Source organism: Branchiostoma belcheri, unplaced genomic scaffold (assembly GCF_001625305.1).
Source record: "Branchiostoma belcheri isolate BF01 breed outbred unplaced genomic scaffold, Haploidv18h27 scaffold39, whole genome shotgun sequence".
Taxonomy (NCBI): domain Eukaryota; kingdom Metazoa; phylum Chordata; class Leptocardii; order Amphioxiformes; family Branchiostomatidae; genus Branchiostoma; species Branchiostoma belcheri.
The window spans coordinates 860,461-873,501 of record NW_017804009.1 but is presented as its reverse complement, the minus strand read 5'-3'; the positions used below and the strand labels follow the sequence as shown (position 1 = coordinate 873,501).

The 13,041-nt window shown below is 42.4% G+C and overlaps 2 protein-coding genes across 2 annotated transcripts in view; one reads left to right on the top strand and one right to left on the bottom strand.

Moving 5' to 3' along the window:
• LOC109476751 (NUAK family SNF1-like kinase 1) overlaps positions 1-3,848 on the bottom strand; it is a 31,859-nt gene extending 28,011 nt beyond the window's left edge. Inside the window, exon 1 of the mRNA XM_019777761.1 lies at positions 3,390-3,848. Coding sequence (XP_019633320.1) covers positions 3,390-3,518 — 129 coding nt within the window. The 5' untranslated portion in view covers positions 3,519-3,848. The remainder of the gene's footprint in view (positions 1-3,389) is intronic.
• A 1,939-nt stretch (positions 3,849-5,787) lies between these two features.
• Positions 5,788-13,041, top strand: part of LOC109476760 — a 10,737-nt gene continuing 3,483 nt past the window's right edge. The window contains exons 1-9 of the mRNA XM_019777777.1: positions 5,788-6,013; positions 6,787-6,852; positions 7,141-7,248; positions 7,804-7,905; positions 8,506-8,664; positions 9,503-9,610; positions 10,756-10,938; positions 11,445-11,540; positions 12,634-12,759. Of these exons, the coding sequence (XP_019633336.1) occupies positions 5,902-6,013; positions 6,787-6,852; positions 7,141-7,248; positions 7,804-7,905; positions 8,506-8,664; positions 9,503-9,610; positions 10,756-10,938; positions 11,445-11,540; positions 12,634-12,759 (1,060 nt within the window). The 5' untranslated portion in view covers positions 5,788-5,901. The remainder of the gene's footprint in view (positions 6,014-6,786; positions 6,853-7,140; positions 7,249-7,803; positions 7,906-8,505; positions 8,665-9,502; positions 9,611-10,755; positions 10,939-11,444; positions 11,541-12,633; positions 12,760-13,041) is intronic.

Genomic DNA, 13,041 nt, shown 5'->3' with positions numbered 1-13,041 from the left:
CAGTTTACAGTGGGCCGGCAAACTGTAAACTGGATGGCTAAAACTCCCTCGGCGTGTTATCTCTCTATTTTGCAACTATTTTGGGCCGATTTCTACTATTTTCCAGCCACGCCCTCAAGCCTGGTAGAGGCTACATACTACAGACATTTGCCCATCATGTATACAAAAGCAGGTGTAAAAGAGATGTTTTGCAAGTGTACACATCTTCTAAATACTTCAGCAAACTCTGGCATTGTTCGCTGGACAGCCGGGTATCCTCACTTTTTGAGTGACATGCGTCATCCCAAATTCCAGCCTTCTCAGAAGAGGATGACAAACGCATGGTTGACTGGGGGGGCCATACATACATGTGGCTTTCCGCTATGGCCATATATAGGGGTTAAACCACCTGATCGTTTGCGCTGACCACTCGGCCATATCGGAAGACAACATGCGCAAACTTGTCGCAGGCGACATTTACAATATTTGTGTGACAGTGCCTTTCCTGTCGCTAGGTAGCAGACTGGTGGTAAGTACGTGTGTGGAGTCTGGGTACCGTAAATCACTGTATGTTCGCGGTAGCAAATGTTTGCAGTCTGATAAAAACGGACATGTTCGCAGAACGATAAATTCGCGGTGGCAGCATGTGCGGCAAATTTGTTCCTGGTTAGGCCACACCAATTTAATTTGTTGTTTCTCGGATTTTTTTAGAAAAAATATGGAGCGACAGGGTGAAATAAAAAAAAAAGACCAAGGCACCCCAAAATAGCCAGAACTGTTACAATATCAGCCAGGCCTCGAAATTAACTTTTTTCACTATTGTCCCAGAATTGTCCCGAACATAGATTTCAATTGTCCCGAACTGAAGATGGACTGTCCCAGCCTGCTTTTCAGGAAATAAGTTGATGACAAAAATAAGAAAACAACAACTGAATTTGTACAACTTGAAGTCCACTTTATTAGTAAATGTAGGGAAATACATGATAATATCATGGGCATGGCACCGTCCCTGATATTTGGAATCCCTGATTGGTCAAATTTAAATGTTTGTCAGAGTATTATATATTTATAGGCTGCCAGCAGTCTGCAGCAGGATGGATGGATCGCGTTCCGAAATGACGTGGATGGTCTTAGAATTTTCCAATTGCCCCAAAATTGTCCCGAAACGTAATTTGAATTGTCCCAAGCTGAAAATTTAGTGTCATTTGACACTAGGACAATGTTAATTTCGAGCCCTGATCAGCCATATTAATTTGCATAAACTTTGATAAAGTGAACATACCAGGCAGGTTTATAATTAAAACAATAGATTTTGAACTTTTAATGAAACAAAATTGCACTGTTAGTGTTACATTAAAAAACTTTAATAACTAGGAGGAAAAGGACTTTCTTCAACCGTTGGGGCTAAAATATGTCTTTCATTGAGCATTTTGCAGTTGATTTAGAACAACAAAATTTTTTTTTTTTGCAATCAGAAAAAAATGGACAGGGCGAATCCGAGAAACAACAAATCAAATTTGTGTGGCCTAATGATAAGTTTTGAATAGAAAAGTTTCGCAAAAAAAATCGTGATATACAGTACATACAGTACATCTACCTACAGGTTAGGCAAACACTGAAACAGCCTCACACATGTGGAATGTGCGGAATGCTGTCTGAGAAAACGGGTCACACTCCTGCTCTAACAGGGCATAATGTAATAAACGGCCCCTGATCCCAAGTCCAAACTACCACACAACAGGATTTACAACAAATAACAACAGTAAACTGTTCGCCGACAGACTCTTTGTCAACACCAACTAAAAGAGATTAAATTGTCGCGAATGTTTCTGCGGATTCTATTTGTGAATTGTCGGCGGTAGCCATGGTAGTTGTCGCTCGTACGTCACGTAGTCTTTCGAAAAAGTGACTGTGGAAAATATCCGTGGATTAAGATTTCAATCTGGTAGGTCCGGAGAGGCTTAAAACATTATCATGCACGCATTCTAGGGTGGGTTTAGGCATTCATTATCCCAAATCTTACCATTCCAAAACACTTTTAGAGAGGATTTATAATTTAAAACGTAGTTTTTTTGTTTGCATTTTTTTCATCATCCCAGTTGTTTACAGGTACGAAAGAATTGTTGCCAACTATTCAGGATGCGTGGCATCTATGTTTGTAGAACAACTACAGGCATATTTAATACTAATAGTTCCAGTGAGAGCATAAAAACAACTTTCACTCAGCTGTAATTTCAGAAAACTGGTAATGTTAATGAAGAAAACCTTGGCAGACTTTGTTGAACATTCGTAGGTTGGGAAGGGCAACGTTAAATACTATCCAAGCAGAGGTTAACCGTTTTGGTTCATTTAGGACGTTTTTGGCTCTTTTTACTAGGATTTCTTTTTTTGCACTGGAATAAAAATAAAGCCCGATAAAAAAGCCTAAAAACACACCGTAAATAAGCCAACAAAACACAAACCTCTTCTTGGAGAGTAGTGTTACCTGAAACTGGAAGTTCCCTTCTGAAATCCTGCTTACCCAAACCAGGTGAGTTGACTCATCGAAACAAGGGCCATTGTCCAAATTTGCTACCTGTGTAACCATGTTTACTACATAAACTTTCTACTCCCGAGTTTCTATTCCTCAATTTCTTTTTATAAAGAGGACAATACATACTCTAAATATTCTTCTGATTTGAACTGTATTTTCTATGATTTGAACATTTGGCAACAATAAATTTAGTTTAAATTTTTAAAATGCACTCAACAAGTCTCAAGCTAAAATCATTTGATTTAACACTTGATAACACTTTGTGTGCTCTGTCGCCCACTGATTTCTAAAAATATTTCAAACCAGTTGAAAACACCCTACGCTAGAAAATGGAAAGACACTTAGTGAATCAAGTGCCCATACTTCTGAGAAAGGTTGGCATCAAACCAAAATTTGCCTTTTGTTGGTGTGTTTCGCACCTTGTTGTTTCGTTTATTCGTGGCCCTCCCTACAACACCTGAATACACAAATTCTTACCTACTTGTACACAATTAAGTGTCATAAACTGTAGGTTCGTTACTGGAGTATTTAGTACCCGTATATAATGTGTGGTCATGCTTCAATCTGGTGGTCAATACGCCAAAACGTCCCCAAGGGGTACTGGAATGTAAGCTTTTCACTGTGGCATGGGGAGGACAAATAAATACACTGACAAAACCCCGTGTTGCGTTTCCGTATGTCATATAAACCTAGGTAACGTTTCAGTCAGTATTTTTCTCAAATATAAAAATTAAGACCACGAACAAGAAGAGAATGCTATGTACAGACAGAAGTTCACAGAACAGTGACCTTTTTTTCACAGGAAAGGTTGGAATAATATTTGTGTCCTTTGTATTCTCACGAGACATAGACAGAACCAAGCCAGGCGACCACCCACCTTCTTTCCCTTCTTCTTTTCCTCTGCCAGTTTGACCTTCCCGTATGTTCCCTGGCCGAGGTTCTGCAACACCGAGAACCTCTGCTTCAAGTTGTGCCGCTGTCCTCCCGAAGAAATCACGGTCTCCATGGCTGTCCCAGAAAAATACTGTATAACAGTCTGCAAAAACCTTGACAGTCGCCGTCACACACACACACACGCAGCAGCGCTACGAAATTTCTCTCGTGGTTTCAAAAATCGATATCAGCGTGCTCGAAATTGCGACATGGTGTCCCGAGCCTCTCTCCTGCCCTCTCTGATAACGTCAGGCCAGATTTTAACGGTATCCTGTGTTGAAGGAAGCTTCCCAGTCGGCCCCAAAACACGGTGAATCACTCCCGGCGGCTGGCCTGTCTGACGTGCCCGGCCCTGCCCAGTGTCTCTGCCCGTCTGCTCGTGTTGTCCCGGCCCGCTGCTATTTCAGGCACGGGTAACGTCACTGTCCGACCGGAAAGGGGAGGGGCTAACATTCCAGCTGCACCGCCACAAAACGCAAAACCCACCTTCCAACATTAAAACAACCATAAAGCTCCAATATTCATGCTAAAAATTCAAGCCTGTCTAACTTCATAAATATATATTGTATTTTCGTAAACAAAATTATCTACTGGTTTTCATTTATGTCGATATGGAATATTTGAATGCTGCACCATTTGCGTTGTGCCGCCTTGCACTTCACTTCCATATATGGAAAGATCCGAAATTTAGCACGTGACTGTCACACAGGTAAGAGCCACTGGCTGCCATTGGCTCGTGTGAGGCTATCAAAAGAAATCTAAAAAGTCTATTCATTGGTGTAGCAGCTCCATTTTGCGAGATTTCCTCAAGACAGAACAATTTCGCTCCTTTTTGGGACGATTTTTTTTCGCGCCTTTTTGGGGACGATGCAATCCATGTCAGACGACACTGTCTGGTTTGCGGTTAGAAGGTGGTTGTTAGGTGACGCAACTCAGGATGTGAAAGGATGAGGTCATTCATTCATTCAATTTGCGGTTTTCTCGGTATCCAATGTCATAGGTTTCCTCTAGTTACTGCAATATAATACCAGCAAAGGTATTGTGTCGCATAAAGAAGCTTTTTAGCCCGCAAATTTGAAACCAAGACAGGTGCACACAATATATGTGTCTGACATGTTGTATCTCCAATTTTCAAAGGTCTCAAACACCAAAAAAAGTGGAAAAAAGACACCAAGGCAATATGATGAAGGGAACCTCATTGAAAGAAGGAAAGCAAAAAAAAAAAGAATAACTACCATTATTTTGGCCATCCCAGCTATGTCGCTGGAAGCTGACGGAAAACAGTTGCAGATCCTTCGAGGACAACCCGGTTACATACCGCAAAAGCCAATGACCCTTATATATGCCTAGCCTCTACCAGGCACTGCGGATCCCTGGAAAAATAGTAGAAATTCACGAAAACAAAAGGAATAGTATACCAGGGGAGTTAGCCGGTCAGAGAGGGTACATTTTGCGACCCACAATGTACTCTCTAACGGACCAACTCCACTCGTATGTTATCTGTCTATTTGGTCTACTCTTTCCAGCCGTCTCCCGGAGGCTACTACATGTAGTACTATAGGCCTGACCCGAGGTATAGATTTGGTCACTTTTTGCTACCATTCACACAATATACACATTCTAAAGGGTTTATTACATTTGGTTGTTGTTGTTGGTCAATGTACTTCGGCATATACAATTCACTAGTACATGTACATGTGTCTGTTTATGGGTAAACCAAGAACAACTTACTTGAAGCAACCAAGGAGCAACAATATTAATATAAAGCTTAGCTTTTTTTTATTCCAACATTCAACATAAGACATGGTGACGGCACACCTAAATTTATTTTTATGCCGCCGCCAACGCAGAGGACAATAGACAATATTCATCTTCACCTGAGTTAAGTGAGGAAAGTCGTGGCAAGCGCCTTTCCCAAGGTCAAAAGATCGGCGACATGGTAGGATTCGAACTCCGGACCTCTTGGTTCCGACTCGAGCACCCTGTCGTTACGCCACACGATACAACTTACGCAATACCAGTAGGTATGAAAGATGCATTACGTACTAGGCCACTAGCCTCCACTAGGCCTTTCTACGGGAATATGGATCGTAGAATTCGGCAAAAAAAAGAGAGTAAAATTGGCCAAGGGAGTCCGGCCGCGGGGAGGTAGTTTCTTCTTTCCCTCCGCGGCCAATCAAACCTACAAGGTGGCCTGGCAAATATTCTCCTATATATAGCCAGCGTAGTTAGTCTGGTAGAGACTACTAGGCGACCACACTAAAAGAATCAGTCAAACTCAATCAATGGTGATAGATAGCGAGATGCCAGTGTAATAAAAGGATACGTTCTATAGAACAAAAGGAACAGACGTACAACACAAAGCCTGCATGTGACGTTGTCTCTACTGTTGTGGTGACGTTGCTAGTATAGGTTTGCAGTGTTGTGTTCTACGTACTGTTGTTGTCAAAGACAAGATGTGGGGAAACGTGGCCGCTCTTTTCGGCACCAGTAAGCCGGACGAACCGTCGTTAGACGATGGAGACAAAGACGCACAGGAACCGAAGTGGAAGAAGGCCAACAGAGATGGTAACGATGCTTCTTAATTATTATGTTCACCGAAGGAAAATATATTGTTTTTGCCCTGTTTCTTCTTCTCCAAACAAACAAGGCCAGTGACCTGAACCATATGCATGGTAACTGGTGTTGGTTTACATCATGTTGCAACTCTACAGCAGGAGGGATTTATACTCCTGTCTGACCATATATATGAATGTGTTTGAGTAAGAATTAACAGAGCAGACCGTTACCAAATGCGAAGGTAAACATTATGCATTTGCTTTGCAATGTTACCTTTCTAGCATTGAGTCTTTATTTGTGTGTTCATGCCCATGGGGCTAAATGCATATATCAGAGTGTGATGTTACATGTACATCATATTGAGTAACATGATACATAGGGTAGTAGGATAAAAGAATAGCCTAAAAGTCTTGGGAATTACTAGAGAATACTAGTACATTCTATCTAATCTATAGTCTTGGGGATTACTAGAGAATAAATTCTATCTAATCCAGGTCTTTAACATCTTCTATCTTTTTAAAGCAACTGGAGATGAATTCACATAGTTTTCCTATTGTGTGATCATTACTGGTAGACATGAGAATATCTCTTCTTCTTTTTAGTATACCTTTATACAGTTTGTCTAAGACAGATATTTATATAGTCTATATTTGGCCAATTTGGAGAATGTTGTCATTGAAAAATCTGGTTTTCAAGCCCAAACTGCATTTGGCACCTGTAAAGGAAATGCACGGTTGTGTACATATACTGTTATTACATGCATGACTTTCTGTTGGGTATAGGAGGCAGACGGACTCCTATGGGTACGTACGTGCCACCGGACGGCCAGCTACCCTACACACAACTGGGTAAGTATTGCAATTAGTATAATTGTCATTTTGCAGTTGATTGTACTATGAAAATACGAGAGAATCCCAGAAGTCTATTATTCACCATACCATACTCTGTGTTCAAGTAGTCATTTGTTCAACCTTCATTACCTCGTAGATTTCATAATGAAGGTAACATTTTTTTGTCATTCACACGCGCGCTCGCATCAGTTTTAGGCCTAAATATATTTGCAAGAGCTATTGCGTTCTTATTCAATCACTTATCCCATCACTCTCTTTCTATCTTCTTTGTGGGGTCCCTGTCAGACTGCCAGCCCGGTCCCGCTGACTATAGTCCAAAGGTTGACCTGACCAAACCACAGGCGCCACAGTACTCCGTCTCCGGAAAACAGAGACACCATGAAGAAGCAGACAGTATGCACATTCTCTGCATTTAGTTTTTACCTTTGCCAGGAAGGTTATGTTTTTCAAAGCGTTTGTGTGTGTGTGTGTGTATATATATATATGTGTGTGTGTGTGTGTGTGTGTGTGTGTGTGTGTGTGTGTGTGTGTGTGTGTGTGTGTGTGTGTTTGGAAGTTTGGATGGTAAATATCTCTTTTGCTCAGGAACAAGTGACATTAGTTTGGACCCCCTAGCGGCTTGTTTGACAGTACAAAATTGTGAGGTGTTTCCAGAAACTATAGCCTGGGTGCCATCTAGCCTCTACCAGGCTTCAGGAGGCGACTGGAAAGAGTAGAAATTAGAGAAAATAGAGAGGGATGATATGCCAGGGAGCTCGAGTTGGTCCACTAAAAAGAACATTTTGCACCCGCCCAAGCCTGGTAGAGGCTAGCTGCCATAGTCCGTAGTTTCCGCCGACTCCCTAATGTCGATAACTCCGTGGTAGACAGCGACGAAAACTACGGAGGCTGGCACCCAGACTACAAAAATAGCAGATTGCATAGTTTGGCCTTATCATTTTCTCCTAGGCCCATGTCCGGCCGACTACGACACGAAACAGGACCTGGTGTGGAAACGCCGGACCATCACACTGAAGGAGAAGGGACGGACGTACCCGTACGACGTCAAACGTGCGTTGTCACCACTATATCTTCATCATCTTCTTCTTGATTGACTTCGAACCTGCCCCGTAACTTTATGCCATGAGAAGCTATGTACAGGTCATGGGGATAAAATTCTATGTACATACAAAAACAGTGATACAAGTCTGGTATGTTACTACATCTATAGCATACTAAATATGTACAAGTTCAGCTTCCTTTCACTTCGAATTCTGAAGACAGCTGTAGATGTAAGAACAAATGGACGGTTTATCGAGTTGCATGAGGAATATGTATTATCAAACAAATATCTTAAACTAGGAAGCTTATATTGTATACAATTGAAAAGGATATCTATGTATTGACAAATTCATTGAGAGAAAGCAGTTGTTAACGTCGAAATCGCGTGTTTAGAATCGTCCTATTTCCCATTTTCCCATTTCTTGTGACTCGCTTAAGTTGTTCAGCTGTATGAGTAGGTTCATTCTTGACGTCGAAATCGGACGATCGTTTTCCTTGTTTTATTTCCTTGAGTGCGTTATTATGTTTACCTTCACAGAAGGAAAACATTTGCTTTGCAGATGTTGCCTTTCTAGTTTATTGCTTATTTCGTATTTTTTTGTTTTCCAGCCGACAAACATGTCACCTGTAGTCTAGGCCCGGCTACTTACGTGGTGCGCTGTCGGGAGACCGGCACTAAGGGCCCGAAGTTCGGTATCCAGTCCCGCCGGCCTCACGGTGTCAACCCCGGGTACCCCGACCTGCGTGTTCAGCCTGTAGACACTCACGGTAGGGTGTAGCCTCTAGCAGGCGTCGGGAGGCGGCTGGGAAGAATAGAAATAGACCGATCCTGAAGCCCCGTCCACCTCCGTCAGAACATAGAAATGCAAATATTTGACGGACATGCAGCCACTCTCTCATTGGTCGAACCGCTAATTGCCCTTCTCTCATTGGGTGAACTTCTAATTGTGATGGACATTCGGGATCGGTCTATTGGCCAACTAAACAGCTCTAGCGAATGTACTCTCGATCTCTAGCGAACCAACTCCGTCGGCATGTTTCTCTCTATTTGGCCAATTTCTATTCTTTCCAGCCGCTCCCGTAGCCTGGTAGAGGCTAGGTAAGGTGAACCATCTCATCTATATATACACACAATACACACCGGGCCATGTGGATTTGATTATATGGATGACATCCGCGCGTGCATGAATTTTCGTTCATTCCCATAAAAGTAGTTTTCGATCATACTGTACTGAAGATTACACTTCAGTAGTGTTAGTGATGCCCATATCAGCACCAAGGACAGAGCTAACGCCATGTTGATTTGATAATATGGATGACATCCGCGCGCGCATGAATTTTCGTTCGCTTCCAAAAAACGTTTTCAACTGTACAGTAAATCGTACAAAGCAGCTGCAAAAGGAGAAAAATATATATGCCATACATTTTATGTATTTACCTATTTTAAAGTAGCCTGGTATCCAGCCTTGTTAGCTTTAGTCAGCTACCCAAGATCCGCTCCCCGCCAACAGCGGATCTTGGGTAGCGGACTAAAGCTAACAAGGCTGGATACCAGGCTAATTTTAAAGATTCTATTTATGATATCTTCTATCTATTAATTCTGTAGGATTCAAGACCCCGGGTCTGAGTTACCGTCCCAACTCCCGGTACTGGGGCCGCGGACCCAAACCTTCCATGGGCCAGGCTATCGCACAGAGGTTCCCCGACGGACCAGGTAGGTGCCGCTCTTAATTCTTCAATTTTATGTTTACCGAAGAAAAACATATTGTTTTTGCTATGCTTCCTCTTCTTCTCCAAACCAAAAAGATCAATGACCTGAAGCAGGCGGCTGTGACCATGGTAACTAGTGTTGGGTTACATCATGTTGCAATTTTATAGCAGGAAGGATTTAGACTCCTGTCTGATCATATATATATGAATGTGTTTGAGTAAGAACTAACAGAGCATATGTGAAGGTAAACATTATGCATTTGTTTTGCAAATGTTACCTTTCTAGTCATGATTTCATTTTTTTTCTTAAAGCAAAATTTTACCAGCATTGAATTATTCTGACGTATATTTGACATCTCCAAAAATATGTACCGCAATATATCATTCTCACGTGCTCACAACTTGTATTCATATTCTAACATTCTTGTGGTAACATAATTAAGGGTTAATGACCCGCCCCGAGGTGAATATGGTGTGATAAAGCCTTATCAGTTGCTATAACCACCGAATAAAGCCACCATATTCTAACATTCTTGTGGTAATATAATGAAGGTTAAACTGTTCTCCACAACTCAAGAAAATTGAGGAAGCGGACTTTGCGAACAGCTTTTTGACCCGAGTCCTGTAGACTTGTAATTTTTCCCATGTGTGAAATCAGCACGGGGTCAAAAGTCGGAAGTCTGTACCGCCCCCCGTCAAGGTTTAGAAGGTTGGTATGCCCTGATGCCTTCCTTCACTCCTCTCGCAAAACAGGTTTTTTATTCGTCAACATACATGCATATATATAACAATACAATAATAAGGACAGTGTGGCGCTGCACTCAAGTTTTTAAACTTATTTTACAGCGCCACACAACAAAATACAATTAACATATGAACACAATGGATTGACATAACATTGCGCCACATTGCGCCACCATCCAAAGAGAGACATTGAATAATGCTAACCAATAATCCTTATGCTAAATCTAACCAGGTTTAATATGATCTAGGAACACAAGGATTACATAGTGATCTTCTTTATCTGATTGGCGAAAGCATAACTGCCAATCAGAGCTAGAAGAGCTGGAAGAAAAGTACACTAGTGAGGCCTTTTAACACATAGAGTGTTGGGACTTGAACAATTCTTGTGGTAATTATAACGTGCAGGTCCGGCAGAGTACACCGTGAGAGACGCCCGGTGCATGCCGTGTTACTCTCTCGCCCAGCGGCTGCCTGACCTGACTCCTGTACCGGGGAAGGAGGCGCCTCCTCCCAACAGTTACAACCTGGGCACCACGGTGGGCACGGGGGTGTCTACGTCACTACGCAGCAGGCATGACATCAAGAAGAGTGAGTCACCAATGCTACGTCACGCTACGGAATTCGCTTAAAGTATAGAGTCGAAAAGACACAACTTTGTCTCCAACATTAGAATGAGCTCGAGTTGGCCCTTTTTGGGACTTACCCAAATTTTGGGCTGACTCTGTCAATCTTGTTCACGGAATGGACCCCCCTGCTCTTGGAACAGAGACGGGGGGCGACACAAGTTATCTGGCACGTATGACCCGGTCACGTGTCTCTGACGTCACTTTCCAAACGTAGACGGGCCCATTCCGTGAACAAGGTTGACGGCCGAAAGTCAGCCGAAAATTTGGGGCAAGTCCCAATTTCATTCCAGTGTTGGAGATACATTTTAGTATTTTCTTCATGATGACATTCACCAACACAGATTAGCTTTCATATGATAGGTAGAGAATTATAATGAGTTTTTATTGGCAGATTCATGCCCAAGATTTAATTGTAACAAGAGACAATGCAATGGTGCAATCCTACTGTTTCTTCCCGCCTTTTTACAGAGTATTACACACCGAGTCCCAACACCTATGCCCCTCGGGAGCAGTGGCACCTGGCCCCGACGGCACAGCTCACGTACCGCTGGTTCGAGCCCAAAGGTACATTTTTTTCTACGAATAGCTAGCTGTATATCTGACAGCATTACGTCAACAATTGCTAAACTTAATTTTGTTTGAGAAAGATGCAGCAAATAATCACCTATTATGCATGCAATCATTTAAACGAGGTGTTAGTGATGCCCATTTCAGCACCAAGGACAGAGCTAGTTGATTTAATTATATGGATGACATCCGCGCGCGCATGATTTTCGTCCGTTTTGAAAAGAAAGAAAGCTTTCCACCATACAGTTTAGTATTTTCTTCATAATGACTTGCACCAACACAGATGAGCTTTCATGTGCTAGATAGAGAATTATAATGAGTTTTTATTGTCAGATCCATGCCCAGTATCTAATTGTAACAAGAGACATTGCCAAACTTAATTTTGTTTGAGAAAGATGCAGCAAATAATCACCTATTATGCATGCAATCATTTAAACGAGGTGTTAGTGATGCCCATTTCAGCACCAAGGACAGAGCTAACGCCATGTTGATTTGATTATATGGATGACATCCGCGCGCGCAGGATTTTCGTCCGTTTTGAAAAGAAAGAAAGCTTTCCACCATACTGTAAATTGTACAAAGCAGCTGCAAAATGAGCAAGTATATGCCGTAAGTCGCAAAAAAAATATTCGTACAATGCGAAAATCAACTCCAAAAGCATAAACAGAAGAAAATGTGATGAAAATGAAGTGTCTATTATTCACCACATCATACTCTGTGTGTTTAGTCATTTGTTCAACCTTCGTGACCACGTAGATTTCATAATGAAGGCAACTTTTCTTTCTTGCCAAACTTTTTATTCACACGCTCAGTTTTGTGGTTCCCAGAGGATGGCATAACGCTTATTTACTAGCCTCTGCAAGGCTTCGAGAGGCGGCAGAACAGAGTAGAAATCGGTCAAATAGAGAGATAACATGCCGAGGGAGTTGGGCCGCTAGAGAGTACAATTTGGAGCGGCAAACTGTTCTCTCCAGCAGACCAACTCCTCTGGCATGATATCTCTCTATTTGGCGGATTTCTACTCTTTCCAGCCGCTTTCCGAAGCCTGGTAGAGGCTACTTATTTACCTCTACTCGCCTTTTCCTGCCAGCCGAGACCCGTCCCAGCCCTACAGACCACACCATCACAGACGCTAACTGTAAGAAAGGCCCGTCCTACTCCATGGCCAAGAGGATGGCTCCATGCTGGCCAGACGTCCTAAACTATCCCAGTAAGGGTAAGTCAGCTGTATCTATACTCTACTACCCTCTAATCTCCAAGCAGATCTTTCTGTGGCTGCAAAGACAATAAACATGGGGTCGTGTTGCGTAACGGCAGAGCGTTCGGCTCGGAACCAAGAGGTCCCGAGCTCGAATCCTGCAATGCCACCGATGTTGTGCCCCTTGGAAAGGCACTTTACACGAATTTCCTCACTTTACTCGGGTGAAAATGAGTGTGTCTGTTGTCCGTTCATGCGTTTGTTTGCACCAGTTGGTGACGGCAGAAAAATAAGTTGGAA